Source organism: Parasteatoda tepidariorum, chromosome 12, assembly GCF_982258835.1.
Source record: "Parasteatoda tepidariorum strain Cologne lab strain chromosome 12, Ptep-v5.0, whole genome shotgun sequence".
NCBI classification, from domain to species: Eukaryota; Metazoa; Arthropoda; class Arachnida; order Araneae; family Theridiidae; genus Parasteatoda; species Parasteatoda tepidariorum.
The window spans coordinates 65,312,004-65,330,125 of NC_141766.1; the positions used below are offsets into that span (position 1 = coordinate 65,312,004).

At 31.9% G+C, this 18,122-nt stretch overlaps 1 protein-coding gene across 4 annotated transcripts in view; it reads right to left on the minus strand.

The window, feature by feature from the left end:
* iav (transient receptor potential cation channel subfamily V iav) overlaps window positions 1-18,122 on the minus strand; it is an 81,637-nt gene that overhangs the window by 38,511 nt on the left and 25,004 nt on the right. For all 4 annotated transcript variants that reach the window (XM_087155865.1, XM_087155868.1, XM_087155866.1 and 1 more), the window contains 5 exons: window positions 16,013-16,181; window positions 11,907-12,065; window positions 9,353-9,507; window positions 4,967-5,110; window positions 1,400-1,481 (listed from right to left, as the gene is read on the minus strand). In XM_087155865.1, coding sequence (XP_087011991.1) covers window positions 1,400-1,481; window positions 4,967-5,110; window positions 9,353-9,507; window positions 11,907-12,065; window positions 16,013-16,181 — 709 coding nt within the window. The remainder of the gene's footprint in view (window positions 1-1,399; window positions 1,482-4,966; window positions 5,111-9,352; window positions 9,508-11,906; window positions 12,066-16,012; window positions 16,182-18,122) is intronic.

The following is an 18,122-nucleotide window of genomic DNA, read 5'->3' on the forward strand; positions in this document are numbered from 1 at the left end:
TAAAATTACAAATTCACTTTGTATTTTGATTGCATTCAAATGCTTCTGTAGATTGATTCGATCACAAATAAGTGAAAATAAATAAGTAAACAGATAGCTTATCATAATATTTATGATTTCTTGATATTAAATTTAATTTGGATATATCAATTACGTTTTAAAAATATTTAATTTTTCATTTTTAAATATATAAATTTATGTTTCATATAATATTAAAACATATATTTGTTATTAAAAATGCATATAACATTCAAATTTGAAGCAATAAAATAATAATCTTTGCAACCGTACATTTATCGACGAAATAAAATTGGGCGGTGATACCCGACATTCATGTGAGCGGGGCTACCAGAAATCCAATTTTTTTGTAAATTTGTAATTACTCGAACAATTTTTTACATACAAACTTCTTTCTTTGTGCAAATTAAACTTAAGACTACATACTTTAATGCTGTACGTATAGAAAAAATTATTTTTTTAGTATTAAAATGAAGTTTAATCGAAACATTCAATCAATTTTTCTTAATTTCATGACTACTGTATTCAACATATTTTCAAAACTATTGTTTACCATGTTACTAGCTGCATAAATACTTGAAACTTTGAAAATAATCTTTTTTTAATATAACAATTACTGTCCGGTGGCTCATTGACTTGAAAAAATATTCTATACATATGAAATTGATAGTGGGCGGGGGTACCCGCTGGGCGGGGCTACCCGACTCTCCCCTAAATGAGGAAAGTGATAAAAAATAGAAAATGCACAGTTGCCATCGAAAAAAAAGTGAAAAACAAAATTAGAAACACAGCGGTAGCCGAGAGTGAAACACAAAATTAAAAAATAAATGAAGGCAAAATAAACAAAACTAGAAAAACTGCAATGGCCAAGTACACTCGAACATGAATACTTATATCGTTGGTGCAAAAAGTCGTTTAAAATTCTGCAAAATAAGACTTTTTTGTTAAACGTGGACTGCCAAAATCTACTTGGGCCAACAGTTAAAAACAAATTATCCACTTTTGTTGTTCTATAAGTTTGTTCATAAATTGTTTTTAATTTGATTATCAACGCCGTTTAAGATTAGTTCTTGAGATGAAAATTGTTTTAAAATAATGCATAGTTTGGTGCCGAAATAAAGGATAGGCGTCTAGTAACAACAGAAAAGCAAACGTTGCTCACTCTTAAAATGACTTCTCTTAACTGGAAATTTTATGCATGGATATATTTTTCTTAAAGATTTTTAATATAGTGAACCATTGTTTATAGTGTCCTGGATCCACTATGAATCTAATTTTAAAAGCTTTTCGTTTCGTGACTTATAGTAGACTTTAAAGAAACAAAGAGTTTTGTTGGTGTATGAAAAAAAGAGGATCATTACGATAAAAGAGAATGAATTACTTGCACGTCCATTTGGTTGAAGACTATCCAATGCGTTCAACGGATATCCTGAGCAAGTAATGTTGCTATATCTCCAAAATTCCTAGAAATAAAAAGGAAATATAAATTTACTTGTAACCTATTTTTAAATTCTCTCCAAGGAATTAATTTGTTTGTCAATATTTGGGAGAAGTAAGTAGTAATTGTTTAGATTTTGAAGTAGAAAAATGCAGTTTTTAAAAAATAAGTAAAAGTACAAGCAGTAATAGAGGAACTGAACTGTCATTTTACATCCGTCGTTGAACAGCCGATCCAATTTTTTTGGGTTAATGACTACTAATGTTTAACTCGGTAGCCTTGTAATTTTGAACCCAATCCAGAAGACAAGGGCTGGAACAAGTATTGGGAGACATTTGCCTTTGTGGTGGACTTTTCGATGGAACTAATCCGCATTTGCGTAACATGGAAAGGAAGACCACGAAAACCTCCCACGGTTAGCCTGATGGCAAGGGGACTCTAACCCATGGTCCGTCTAACCACTGAGGATATTTCACGTCAGCACTGTGGTCGGTGCAAGCCGGATACGGAATTCGTATCGAGCAGCTATCGCCGGGATTCGAACCCGGTTCATCTCATTGGAAGGCGAATGCTCTGTCTCCTGAGCCATCGCGGCTCACTGAACTGTCATTTTGAAGAACTGGGGGTTCAATCCTCAGTGGCGGTTTTAAGCCAGCTTCAGATCAATGAATATCAGCTTGTCTGGGAAGTAAAAATGGCCTATGCGTGGAGCTGAGCACTTAGCCACAATCATGCAGTTGGTCAATTGTGGAGCCTTAACCTCCATAGGTCCCCCTTTTTCACAACGGGCTGTTGCAGGAATGCTTTACTTTACAAACGCTTAATAGAAAAATTAACAACGATTAATCAATTATTTTGTAAAAGTAATTGAAACAAAATCAAACTTTTGTCGTTTTTAGCATTTTAATAACTAGTTTACCAGCAAAGTATAAAATGCAGTGACTTTCGTAGAAGAATATATGTAGTTCCAGAATTTTTGTCAACGCAGTGCAACGAATCATTATTGAGGAAGGCGTGACTGGAAACATAAGAGCCTGAATGATTGCCAAAGGAACGTCGGAAGGCGATAAAATTTCATTCGACAGTGTTACTGATTCAAATATTTTTATATACTTACTAGTGATTAGACAGATTTCGATAGTTTTTTTTTCTTTGGCTGAACTATAACCTTGCAACCTACATTATACAAGTACTCTAAAAGTATGCATTGGGGGCATTCATTACGGAATACCATGCCAACCAGAAAAGTATTAATATGAACAAAAATGTGTACATGTTACCGGCAACGTAAAAATTTAGACAGTCTAGGCGATGTATAAAATGATTATTGAAAATATCGAGACAAAATATTAATAATTTTATACTTTACTACAGAAAAAGTGCCTGAATTCAAAATTTACTTGTGTAACTTTTTTCCCAGTTGGAGTTAAATGAATAAGTTTTTTACCCCTCAATGGCTTTTCTTGAAAATTTTTCATAATTTGATTTAAATTAAAATAATTAAAACTAATCAAGCAGATGAAAGTTGAAATAAAATATGAGAAACATATGATGTATTTCATTTATCAGAAAAAAACAGCATTGTAAAATAAATTTTCCTCATTACTTTTTACATACAAATTAGTAATAAATATGCCTTATTATCTCCGAGATATTCATTCCTTAAATAAACACGTATTTAGAATACTTATGCTATTCGCCTCTAATGAGTTCACCAGTAATCGCATTTATGAGAAGTAAATAAAAGCAGGCTGAATTTGCTGAGCAAGCCAAGTCTGTCCCTGTTTATACACTCGGATTGGAACTCCCAATTTTCTTCCGACAACAATCCAGTGACTGAAAAAGGTGTTGATGAACTTGTGAGATTCATTGCCGCATGAGCTCCTAAACTGAAACCATCGCAATACAGCAAGAATTATTAAGGCATGTTTATCTGTAGATGAAAAAAAAAGCATACCACCTTTTTTGTTCGTAACTGTAAATCCTGTTTCAAACTTTTTGACTCTGACGGTTGTGACATGGGATCGTGCTGTAGAATTTTTATTATAAGTTACCCATGAAAGAAATAATAAAAAAAACTAAGTGGAAATATATGCTTAGTAATATGAAAACTTTATTTGCTTCATGAATTATAAAGGTGGACAAAGTCGCCAAGAGCGCTAAAAGATAGGTACCCATTCTCAAGACACGCCCGATGTGAATGAGGAAAACAGAAAGTGTAAATTTGCTAACAAAAAATTAAAAATAAAGTTAAAAATAAAATTAGATGAAACCACAGTTTTAAAGAGATTTTAATTAAAATAAAATAATTCTTTCAACCCCTGTCACATCAGCTCATTCTGATGTTCTGATAATTTGTTTCATTTATGCCGATTCCCAAGCTAATGACATGAGTTCCTCTCCATTCTGTCCTGATTTGCCCTGGTTTCATTTTCACCTTTATTTACGTTTCATTCCTATTTTTCGTTGGCTATTTCTGTTCTATTTTCGTTCGATTTCTGTTTTACATCTTTTTTTTCCCTCATTAACGTCTGGCAAGCTTCGAGAATTGGAACATTTTCCTTCTATATAATTTATGAATAAAATTAAGTTATTATAATATCAACCAACGTTTATACCAGTAGTTCTGCAGACCAACCCAAGTCAAAATTTTTGATGGTTTTCAATTGATAGACCATCATAATCTTGATGGTAACCATCATGAACCATTACATTTTTTGATGGTAACCATCATCCCTACGCTATTTTAATACTATGATGGTTAACCATCAAGAGAAGTTTGATTCTCATGGACCAACAATCCATGAGAATACGTGCGGTTCCAATTATTCCTTTCAATGATGGTTTAATGAGAATTTTTATTGGCTACCCGGAATATACCATCAAAACGATTTGTTTGTTTTTTATGTTGGACCATCATAAATCATCAGTTCTGCAGACGATCCCAAGTCAAAAGTTTTGATGGTTTTCCATTGATGGGCCATCATACTCTTGATGGTAACCATCAATCATTCCATCATGAACCATTATATTTTTTGATGGTAACCAATATAAGTAATCATCACCTCAATGTAAAGATTCGGACTGATTTATGATGGTCCAACATAAAAAACAAACAAATTGTTTTGATGGTGTATTCCTGGTAGCCAACAAACATTTCCATTAAACCATCATTGAAATGTATAATTGGAATCGTCACGAATCATCATGGTCCATGAGAATTAAACTTCTCTTGATGATTAACGATCATTGTCTTAAAGTATTATTTTCCATCATAGAATGATAGAAGTTTGCTGGTATATCGAAAACCATGTAAGCAAAACAGAAAATACTAGATGATGGAGACCATCAAATGATGTTGGACCATCATGAAACCAACATAAATCATCGAAACTTTTGACTTAAGAAATCTTCTCTTAATATTAAATGTATTTTTTACAGAAAGCAAGTATTAGAAGTATGTAAATACCTCTATATCTTAATAAAAACAAAATATAGAAATGTTCTTACCAAGGAGCTAAATTCTAACATTTCACGAAAAATGGTGTTCCGCCCTAGCTTACAAGCCAAAGTTAAAGGTGTCAAACCGAAATTGTTGCATAAACGATCTGAAGCTGGTTTAATTGGGTGGCGAAGAGCATATCCGTACATTTTCTGAAAAAGAAAGAATTTATCAATTCACATATCGAAACAAATATAAATATTTACACCACATCAAAATTACTAACAAAGGTAAAATACAATGCAGCTTATTTATATTTTGTCGGAAATACCGGACATAAAATACACTTATGTAAGAAATTAAGAGAGTTTGCAGACTTGGTCGATTATCTCTGGAACTACTGGACCGATTTTAATGAAATTTGATCTGTACAAACATTGATACAATACAAAACAAATAACCATTCAACAATTCACACTCATGATCGTGCGCAACACTCGTTGGAGTCGGATGGTATGAAATTGACGCTGAACAATTCAGGCCAATTGCCACAGGGAATGATAAACTGTCTTATTTTAAGTATGAAATCAAGCTGCAAGACCTGTATATCTGTAAGAGGGGACCATACCCCCTATTAGACCTTTTTTTTGCTATTTATTCTGCAACCGCTGTTTCATACCTTCCGACTTCAACGAGTGTTACGCGCGATCATGCGGGTGTATTACAATTGTTGAAGGGTTATTTGTTTTGTATTGTATCAATGTATGTACGTATCAAATTTCATTAAAATCGGTCCAGTAGTTTCTAGAGATAATCGACCAAGTCTGCAAATTTTCTTAATTTCTTACACCAGTGTAGAATAGGTAAAGGAAACTCTTGGAATCAGAGCTTAAACTGTATTTGCGCTTAACTTGTGATTGCGCTTAGTACTTACTAATGCCATCTGTAATTACTGTATATATTTATCTTATATATATATTGCAATTACATGCCCTTATGTAACATAGAAAGATATAACAAAACTTCTTTTGGAAACAAAAATTACTTCCTTACAATACAAGAATTACAGGCCGGGATAGCCTGGTCGGTAGGGCGCTGGGCCCATGTCCGAGAGTTCGAGTCGCAAAGTCCTCCATGTTCCCATAACAAATCAATACCTCTGTACAGGATTAGAGATCGATCGTTCTCTGATCGAGGACAAAAATTACGATCTCTGCATGAATGAATGGGTCCGCCCTATAAACGGGTGTGACGTGTGTCTGGCTGAAGACGAATTCTTGGCAGTAGATGGCGCCACTGAGAAACAAAAAACGCACCCTCTTCCTTAAATTTGCTCGGTTTCTCCAAGCAGGCTTGCTAAAGTGGCAAGTAGCATTAGAAACAACAACAACAAGAATTACCAACTCATTCACCTGACTCGAATGGATTCCTTTTTATTTAGAGACCTCTTAAAAACATTTTGGTGTAAAAGACTTGGATTGGGGAAAATTGAAGAAATTTTGTGACAGCTCTACATTAACCCCTTCATGACCGTGATCGCATGATTATCCCTTCACGGTCCAAGATGAAAAAGGGCCTTTCTGACTCTAGTGGCCCAAGATCACATGGATGTGATCTCAATACGGTTCTCTCTTATCACATCTCTTATAGATACGTATACGTAGAGAGCCTGAATTAAAAGAGTACTGACAACAGGTTAGGGAGTTCAGGGAGGTTGCCGTACTCTACAATGGACAATTACAGTCAATTTTTTTAATGCATTCAGAATCCCTTAAAACTGCCAGAAAACATTTTAGTACATTTCAAAGAATGCTATTTATTAAGTTATTTTTAAGCTAAAAAAGCTTACTTTCCTTTTCACTTGAAACGGGGAGTCGCGTGATTATTTACGAACTGACGTCGCACGTGTCGTTCATTTACAATCGCTGAGCTATGAAAGTCAATACGTTCTTGCTTTCATTTGAATTTTCGTAATTAAATCCAACTATTATGGAAGGTCAATAACTATGTATATAATAAATTGTGCCCTATTGTACTTTAATGAAAATGTGGGTTTAATGTAACGTATTTTTATAATGATAAACTTCAATGGTACCCACTTAAACATTGCTAATAGTTGCATTTTCTATTACTATGAAGTTTCTGAAATTATACTGTTGTATTCTGAATGTTCTGAACGTCGTAAAAAGACGCAAAAGAAAAAAAATCGTACTTTAAAAATTCAATTTCTTAAGAACTATTCGCTAAAATTTTCTATTTCACCATGTAAAGTGACTTTCTTTAAAATGATGGAAAAAAATTATGTAACTTACAATTCAAAATTTCTTCGATTCAAAATTTTATCAAATAAAATAATAAAAAGTGATAAACATTTGTTAAAGGTTAATTTTTGCATGGAATTATCTTTGGATAAAGGAATTTTATAGTTGTATGCGAAAAAGTTTCAATTCGCTTAAAAAGTTCTCGGGATGGGATGAAATACGCAAAAAGTAAAAATAACATTAACGGGTCCAGAATTTGGGTCGCTTTCTTCACCAAACTATTGGGAACATATTTCTCAGATTGCGGCTACCCCCTATATATTTGGGTAAAAAAAGATATGTTTAATCAGAGAAGGTATGTTTTCGCACATTATTTTCTACATTAAAATATTCTCCTCACTAATTAATTAGCATATCTGAGGTCACATCTTCGAACAATTTAAATTGAGTCATAGAACGTGAAGATTCGATCATTAGATCAAAAGTTATAGTGAGTGGTCCGCTTTTTTTTGTGCACTCTACTTTTTAGTAAATATCAACTCGGAGCATGCGGGGAAGTGATTCCTTCCGCTCGATCTGAAGGGATTTCTACAGTAACTTCGAAATATGGATAGTTAACTGAATGTAAGCAATAACTTCCTAAATCCGGAAGGAATTTAGAAGACTTCCGGTTTATCCCTCCGCTTAGGTTACGCTTACGAGGCTATGTGTGAACAAGCTTAATGTTCTAGGAAGTTTTATTATTGTGGTTTAAATTTATCGAAATTTTACCATTCCTAAGAGTTTTCTGAGTTCTTTATACATTCTAACAGGCCATGAGCATAAAACAAATAAATATCACAGCATAAATAAAGTGGAAGGTTAGCCATGTTTTGAAAGTTATCCCTTAATTACCTATAAGAGTGTAAATAAAAAAATTAATCAATACCTCTGGGGGTACCGATCCAGGAGTTTCCTTGTCTTCTTGATTGAGTTCAAAATTACAAGGCTACGGCGTTGAACATTAGTAGTCGTAAACCCAAAAATTGGGTCGACTGTTCAACGGCGGTCATAAAATAAAATAAAAAGAGTGTAAAATAGCACCATTTGTTATTTTTTGGGAAGCATAGCAAGCTTGCGGAGTCTTCTAAATTTATTAGTTGTTTGTTTCGTTGAAAGTTAGATTTTAAAAAAAAATGTTAGATTGTAATCACTACAAGTATAATAATATTGGATGGTGCGTTTACAAATGGTAATGGTAAATGGTGCAATAACAAATGGTGCTATTACGTAAAATAGCACCATTTGTTATTTTTTGGGTAGCATAGCAAGCTTGCGGAATCTTCTAAATTTATTAGTTGTTTGTTTCGTTGAAAGTTAGATTTAAAAAAAAAAGTCTTAGATTGTAATCACTACAAGTATAATAATATTGGAGGGTGCGTTTTTTTTTTCAAGTTTAGGCATGAAAATCAGTCGGAAGTTGTAACCCAGAAGTCGACGAATTTTAACCTCTAGCGCCACATGCGCTTAACTTTACATGGTCAACCATCCATAGTAATGGCCTTTTTGTAAAGTACACTGTTAAAATTTTCATTCTAAAATTGTAGTAAAATATCTCGCAGCTGTTTGTCCATCCGATTAACCGTAAATTTTACGATAAAGAACATTTTTTTCCTTTACGGTTTTTTAACCATTTGAAACTAGCATTTTTCAAAAACGTAAATTTTTTTTTATAACTAAACATAGGAGTTTGGCTTTTCGTAAGGTGATAGGCATTGGAGAGTGCCGGACACTGGAAATTCTTCAGGCGTTGAAGGGAATGGAGGAAATAGTGTGGTGTCAGCACTTGAACTCGAACTCCAGTTCTGTCGGTCATGAAAGTGAAAGGCAAGCCCGCTCGGCTATGATATGTACGCAGTTGCAAAGAACTAAGTAGGTGGTTTTAGTTAGTGCGGCAAAGTTCTGGTTGTTTAACTGTATAAGGTGAAAGCAGTTAAGAAACAGTTTTTTACTAATTTAACAGTTTGATTACCATTTTATTTATGGTTATTTGGCTGTTTTGATTAAATATGGGAAAATAACCATTCAATAAATTGCTATTTAACCATTTTTTCTTCGAAATTTCTAACAATGTACTATTTAGTTGTGTTTTTTATAATCATTAAAATTATTGTGTTATTTTTCCATCTCTCTATAAGCAAAGATATTACTTACTAGTTTATCACGAATTACTAGAACATGCAATATGTTATTGCCATATGTGTCCTGTAAGTTTGGATCAGCTCCATGCTTCACTAGTAAATTATAGCTAGATTCATCATCACAGCAAGCTGCCCAAGCAAGTGGATATTCTCCAAAATAACTTAAACCTGAAAATAATTTCCATGCTTAACATAAAAATAATTATAATTTTCATTCCATGTATTCCCCAGCTCAAAATAAAAAAGTGAACTTTTAATCTAATGAGTGGATTTTCCCATACTAGAGCTGTATCTTAGTAGCCTAACCTTAAACATGCTAATTAGTTGGTCACATGATATTTTGATATTATTAGACGTACTATAAAATTTTACGTAAAATTATAATTATCAGGTGATACTATACCGCTGTATTGTTTTCACTCGGATGAAACCGGTTTGCATTTTTTTACGCTCCTGTATCAATTGGTTTACATTGTAATGCAATACGTTAAAAATAAATACAAATAGGAAGTATAAAAAAAAAATTCCTGAATAAAAACCCATTAAATGTTTGTTTAAATATAAAAGTATTGCATATAAACTCGTGCAAATCATGTAATTATTAAAAAACTACAGTGCGTCTAATAATTTGATCTAATTAGTATAATATACTAAAATAATGCTTGATATAATAAATATTCTATAATTTTATAATACTGTGTCGTCTAATTTGACGCCCGGTGGCTGAGTGGTAGCACTTCGCACTCCCGTGCCACAGGTCCTGGGTTTGATCCTAGGGTCGGGCAAGGTTGACTCAGCCTTTCATCCCTTCAGTGGGTCTATAAATGAGTACCAAGCATGCTTGGGAACTAAACACTAGGGGTTCCACGTTCGGCTGACCACCTGACCTGCACATCTGCTCCTGCACCCCAGAGCCCAAGGTAAAGAAAACTGAGATGGGCACAGTAGGCCCTGGCCTTCTATGGGCTGTCGCGCCCCTGAGTTTAGTAGTAATATCGTCTACTTTATCCTATAGAAAAATTTATATTATATATCGTCCAATTTAACCAATTGATGCACTAACGTAAGCAAGTGCAAACCGGTTTCAGTCGCATAGTATCACCTGATAATTAAGATTTTACATAGAATCTTATAGCGCGTCTAATAATTTGACCAGAGACTGTAGTTCCAATAGTTTAGTCAAGCCAGTGGTTGAAAGTAAAGACCTCTTACTATTAATTTAATTTTTAGCGTATTTCGTCGTGTCTCTGAAATTAATAAAGATAATAAAAATGCACACAATTACAAATTTTGTTAATGGAAAGATAAGTTAACGCAATAAAATTAGTTTTTATGATCATTTATAATTTTTATCATTTAATTCACCAATGGACAAAAAATCTTTGAAATAATGCGGATAAATACTTTTACATCAACTTAATTTACGTAATTTTAAGGGCCAAAATTGAATAGAATTGGTTGGACAGTTTTTGTGAAATAAAAATGTGAAAATATAACTCTTTAAGACCTAGAAATGCGCAGAAAGTGAAATTAACATTAAGGGGTCCACACTTTCAATTGCTCTAAGACTTAAAGTATTCGGATCTTATTTTCCAAATTGCGGAACCCCCTTTTATATTTAAGAGCCCAAAATCGTTGAAAAAATTCTTCTTTAATCGAAGAAAGTGCGTTTTTATACCTGATTTCGAAACTTAGAATATTGTCTGTGCCAATTAATTTGTATGCTTAATGTTAACCCCTCGAACCAATAAGAACAACTCAAGCACGTGAAAATCTAATCATTATATCAGTAAAATACTAAGGTTCGCTTTTTACTTTACGCAAAAAAAAAACGGCAAAACCTTTGATCTCATACTAAAAGCAATCTTATTCCATTATTCTGATTAAAGTAGGCATTCAAGTTAAAGTTACAGTATATATTTCAGAAAAAAAAAACTCAATTTTTTTTCTCAGCCGAATTCCTCCTTCTTTAAAATATGGGAGGTCAGAGAAGTGAATTTTTTTTTGTAACCGTAAACGAGCAGCAGGCCCATTTTTTCGTTTACTACTATCACTGTTCAACTCCTTAGCCGTGTCATTTTGAACCCAGCCCAGAAGACAAAGGATCTCCTAAATCAAATATTCGGACAAACTAACTCACGCTCATTTAAGGAACTTTGGATATCGTCAGTAAATTGTTTAAAATCAAATACGAAATTGTCTGAGTTTGCTGTTGTTTTACCACTGCTGAAGAAACAAAAGCTCCCATTACAAAATGCAATTACATTTTTAGTTGTATAATAAGGATAATTATTAGTGTGTTTGTGTTGCGGAGTACTAAAATGGTGGCAGCTACTTTACACCATGTAAAAAACATTAATGGTATTTCAGGAACTATCCTTGGTTCTTGGAAACACCAAGAATCAAGAGTTTTCTGTGGTGTTTCACTACACCAATTTGGTGTAAAGTAGTTGCCACCATTTTTAATGGTGACATACACTAAAATTTTTCACAGTGTAGTTAGAGTATCCAAAACAATAAATATTAATTGAATCAGATTTTACAAATTAAAAAAAGGCAATTGATACCTTCAAAATTAGTTTTAGCTCTAGGTATAGGCCATTGTTGATCTATTGGCAAAAAAAATTTTCCTCGGGCTCTCTCGTGAATATTTCCACCAATCTCAACCAATCTTTTCATTAACTTGGAGTTTTCATACGCTATTGCAAAATGAACTGCAGTTGCTCCTAATGAAAAACAAATTAGTATATAATTATTTTTGCAAAAATCATACAATCTAATTAACCGTGTAGTTTGCGGTTAGGAACATTCTTTACGTGTATTGGTTTGAATCGAATTACAACTGGTATGGCTAAAAAACCACGAATACAAAACTATACGATTTTGTAACCACTTACAACTAGCGTAGCTACAAAACCATATAAATAAAAAATAAACATTAGAGTAAGGTTGGGTTAGGCTTTTAGTTTAGGTAATGGACATTGAAGTTAGGTTGAGTTATATTTAGTCAAACAATCAGTGGAATGTGCCTTAATTAGTTACCTAATGGTGGCATCTCTCATGAGAAATTCTATACTTTTTTTTATGTTGAGTAGCTCTGTGGTGCTGCCATCTATACGTCAATGAGAGTTCCGTATTCCAACAGCCCAGGGTTACCAATCCCAGAAAGCATGTAACCTTACAGCAACCTTGAGTCAAAACCTTCCATTCATTGTCACGAAAATGTTTGCGCTAAAAACCTTTTTTCAAATAAAGCAAAAATATTGCAGTTTCAAACCTTTCATTCTAAAAGGGTTAAAAATTATTTTTAAAACCTTTTCTGAAAAGTATTGTCACCTACGTAAAATGGTCACTTAGGTCCATCATGATGCTTTAGCTGACCTCACACTAGTGATTGGATCAAATTGCATTGTCCATTAAAATTTCATGACAAGGTGGATTTTGGCTGAGCATACAAGAAAGAAACCTTATAATTGTCTAGATTTAAGATTATTTTCTTCTTAAGACTAGCTTTTTTCACGGTTTCTTATTACGCTTGAAAACCTTAAGACAACTTCGATTTAAGGATTTTATATCGAAGGTTGTTTTCCAAGGTTTTGGATTAGGGTAATGTGCGTAGAATAGAGCAGATGGTCACACATCTCGTTTTAAGGTTAGAAGGTTTACACGTAAACCGTATATACAACCTTTTTAAGTTTACATTAAAGGTTTTTACTGAGTGAAAATAAACCTTATTTTGCTATCTGGGAATGGAGGAGTGAAGAACACTAGAAACTCCTGTATTGAAGGAATGGAGAGAAAAATGTGACGTCAGCGCTGGGATTCAAATCCCCATTCAACCTCTCTCAGAACTTAATTTTTCTTCAGAACACAGTTTGTTTTGATTTGAAATTTCCCCCAGGATTATAGGGCTCTTTTTTTAAGTTATAATAACTTCTATGAAATATTTTTACGAAATGAAATTTGTATATTGTTAAAATTCGATAATTATTTCATTAACAAATAAAAAATATTAAAAAAAATATAGATTTTATACAATTTTTTGATAAGATACCAAATGTGCTAAAAATAACAGAAATCAAAATAGATTGAAATGTTTATCGTTTAGAAAACTATAAATTTAAGATCCGACCCATTAACTTAAAGAAGTCCAACTAGTAAACTAATTGACTTACAGTTAGTTATTTTTGTGTTCTAACACATTTTTTTTTTTACAGTAAAGGATTGTATAGTAAATATTTTTATTGTTCATCAGACGACCAAAAATTTCCCTAGGGCTGTCGAACTTTTGCCCGATCCTTGTTCGCACGATACTTTCCTGGGTATGTATGTACCCATCAGCTGAAAGGAACCAAGAGGCTTCATTCATCACACACTTATAAGTTTATTAGGCATCCCTTGTTGTATCTGATGATGTAAAATAAAAATATGAATTAGTAATCCTTATCTCATCGTTTAACTTCCAGTTTTCGAAGCAGTTAATTCTCATTCGCTGTGCTGACTAGTTGACGCGAATAAAATCCTGACTGTTAACCTGTATTGCAAGAAAACAGTCAATAAACAATTTTATTCACTGTTAACAGCAGAAATAGGGTTAACTAACCAGTGAAGGAAACACTTAAGCTTCACTTGCCTTTTAAAAAATCATAATAATTTTGAAATTCGTAATTTTAGTTAAATGACAGTGTCAACATATTCGTTACTAATTGCAAATTATGTAAAAAGAATTGTAGAGAACTTACATAATATTGTTTTAAAGCTTTGGAGGCTCAAATAACAAGTAGTAAGAAGACCAAGTGAAGGAACAGTTCTTACCAGTGAATGAACACAATATTTCCCAGTAAAGAAGCACTTATGTTTGGTTATTTTTTAAAGCTCTTTATGAATTTATATGCCATACAAATATCTAAAAATAAGACTATTCCTGAAATTATAACATACAAATGCTTGGAAAATGTTAAAAAATTTTTTGTAATCATGCATTGGAAATTAAAGTGTCAACATATTAACACATACTGTTTTAATTTAGATATTCAAACAAACATTAAAGCAGGAAAAAAAAATAGAATATATGTGTGTTTGTAAGACAGCACTTCTTCAGGGGACACACTGTCTAGAAACACGCAGGAACCTTTCTGTTGTCAGTGGAAAAACCAAAACTGACAGTGCCCCGAGGCCCCATAATGGATAGACAAATAAGGAAATTATTACCAAAATTGAAAAGCACTGAAAAATAATGAACCAGCAAACACAAAGTAAGACTTAAAAACGAAACGCCTACTTGAAATCATAAATATAGTAACAGCTACAGTTAGATTAACCAAATCAAAATAGCATAAAATAAAATATAAATTGCAGAATCAGTAAGAAAATATTAAGTGCTGACACCTGTTTGAAAATCTTGAACAATGTAGTAAATAATAATAACGTAGTAAATAATAAATAAGACTTAAATAATAAATAAAATTTAAATAATAAATAAAACTTAAGTAATAAATAAAAATAAAACTCTTCAGGGGACAGTGTGTCCCCTGAAGAAATGCTGTCTTACAGACACACATATATTCTATTTTATTATTTTTTCCTGCTTTAATGTTTGTTTGAATATCTAAATTAAAATAAAGTAAATTTGGTTTTAGCTGCTTTAGGAGCTTTTCCATTTTGATTTAATATTTTAATTGTTAATTTAGTTCTTTGTCTCTTTTTTGCTTTTGTAAATTGTATTCATTTTCTGATTAGATTACACATACTGTTTATTCACCGGAAAATCTATGCCCAGTAAATGAACATGCCTGTTCCCTCACTGGTAAGAAGTTGTTTTTTGTATTTTTGACATACTTTTGATGCATGACATCACTAAAGGTACAAGAAAATTAAAGTTTTTCTTTTATTTTCATTAACTTGCAAAAAACCCAGTAAAGGAACACTTGTTCCTTTACTGGTTTTTCACCATTTGGTAATCCAATAAATAAACACCCCCTTATCTCAGTACTTGCTTATGCTATGATGCTTAAAATAAATAAAACGTAACTTCAATAACTATATTTTGAATTCTATTTTTCACAATGAGAAAAAAAGTCTTATTATATACAATTAATTGCACTTTAAACGGATAACTACAAACACTGACCTTACAATTTTATCAAAGAAACAAGGTGTTGCTCAGATAATAACAAATTCAAACATTTTTCCAGAGAACACTATGTGGCCAGGTAATCTAATACATTGTTAGATGACTTCCTATTGTTTGGCAGTAAGCTATTGTTACCAATCAATCTAAAGAAAAACTTTCAAAATCTTATTTTTAATCAATATATATGAAATGTTCCTTCACTGGTTGGTTTACCATTTTCTTATTTGACTGTTTTGCTTAAATATGGTAAAATAGCAATAAAATAAATTGTTATTTACCCATCTTTTTCAAATCATTTCTAAAGATGTACATGATTTTCACACGTAATCGTAATGAGGTATTTTCAATTATTTGTTTCATTAAAGAAGTAAATAAAAGGTTAACATGTAAGTGTATTCTCTAACTTTGGTTTTCTAGACAGCGAAATTTTACTCCTGCGTGTGAGAGATTTAATCTTGAAAAGATTTATTTAAAAATCTGTTCAATAAAAATAATAATGTTCAATAATAATTTCTTATGAGACGATAAAGCTTATATTACCATAATATTCTTCTCCTTCAACAATATCTTGTGACAATACTGGATAACGATCAAGTAAGTACAATGCAATATCTGTATGAACATCCGTATTGCATATAACTAAAACATGAAGCAATGATTCTCCCAACAAGCCTCGTTCATCAAGCTTCCAGCATATTTTACCATCCAGCTGAAACATTATATTAAGCTATTTCAAATGAAAAGATTGAGAACAATATTACAAAACACAATAAATTACAAAATTTCATGATTGTTACTTAAAGTAATTCAGGAATTTTAATCAAAAAAATATTTATTTAAAAAAATTATTATTAAATTACTATTAAATTATTATGTAAATAATTGATAGTAAAATAATTATGTCTCATTGTGTTATTTCAAATCAATAACGAATCGAGCGTTCATACATACTTTAAACATGAATCTTACGCCAACAATGGATAAAATTTACATCAAGCTCAGATGCCTTTACTCCATTTATGAATTCTTTGTGGCGATTTTGGCGTAATTTGGCGTAATTTATTTTTGGGAAAATTTTAAATATTCTTTTTTATTTAATTTTCAAAAATAAACTGTTGGTGGACTCTGTTTGGCTGTATTTTAACTTTTTAGCGGTTTCCAGCAATTTTCTAAGTAGATTTTTTTTAATATCTGTCGTTGAACAGCCGACCCAATGTTTGGGTTTACGACTACTAATGTTAAACTCGGTAGCCATGTAATTTTGAACCATTCCAGAAGACAAGGAAACTCCTGGAGCAGTACTCCCAGAGGTATTGATTTGTTATGGGGACATGGAGGACTTTGAGACTCGACAGATTTAACGTGCACCAGTTACTATTTACTACACGGGGTGTCTTCCGCCGGCGGGGATCAAACCTACGAACTCTTGAACATGGTCCTAACAACCAGACTATCCCAGCCCTAAGTAGAGTTTGAACTTTTTTAAGGAAAGCTTTTAAGGATTCCTTATTTAGGAAGGATTTTCCACAAATGATTATTAAACAATTAGATTTATTAAAAATCACACCGGCATTATGAGAGATCATCTCTCATAAAAAATCATGTTTCTTTTTTTATACCAGCACATTTTGGTGTAAATACGATTATTGTAGGATATTTTTTATATACTATTAAATTTTGTCTTTCGATACAAAATGAATTTTGTGGGTAACCCCTTACCATTCAGAGCTTTTATTCAAAACATAAGAAAAGCTTAGAAAAATGGTTTAAATTTTTTAAATTTTCAAGATATTCAAATTGGATTTTTTTTAGTTACTAAATACGATTCGCAGCAAAATTATGTTTTCCTCGCATGCACAATATGAAAGAATTACTTTAAATGATCAGATATTGCATAATTTTTGACGAATTTTTATTTTGTTTAATGTCATTGAATATTTTTAAAGTTATCGCAAAAAACGTAAGACAAAAAAATTTGTTTTTTTAAAAATATTCGAATCTCAAGGTTAAGAAAAGGTTTAGCTAGGTTTACGAAATTTAATGAAATTATTTCATATAGTATTCAAAGTGATCGATATAAGTTGCGTTTCCATTGCTTTACTTTTTGACATAGGGTGTTCGGAAACACTTTTTATCGTTCGTAATTTATTGCCAGTCCCTCAAAGCTTTAAACTTTATTGATAAATGTGAAAAGTTGCATGACCTAAATATTTATAAGGTTATAAAATAATCCTTTAAGCATTTCTTGAAAAATTTAAAAAATTGACAAAAACTGAAATTTTTTCTTCAATTATTGTAAAGTAGTGCATGATAGACACAAGAATCAGTAAGTTATTTATTACGATACTATATATAGCAGAACCATTAATTTAGAATGCATACATACAATATTTCTTAAAATAAAATTAAACAGAGCAGAGAGAATATTAATATGAATGTGAAAAAAATCGGATAGAAATTTAATATTATAAAATTATTCAATACTGATTTATGTAAATTATCTTATGAGAACATAATTATGTTTACTCATAATTATCTTTATTACACAACTAAAAACATACATGTCTTCTTAGAACAGTTTATTTACTTGTTTCGGTGAAATATTCAACATCTTGCGCGGCAAAGTTTAACTTTTAATTTCTCTGCTCGA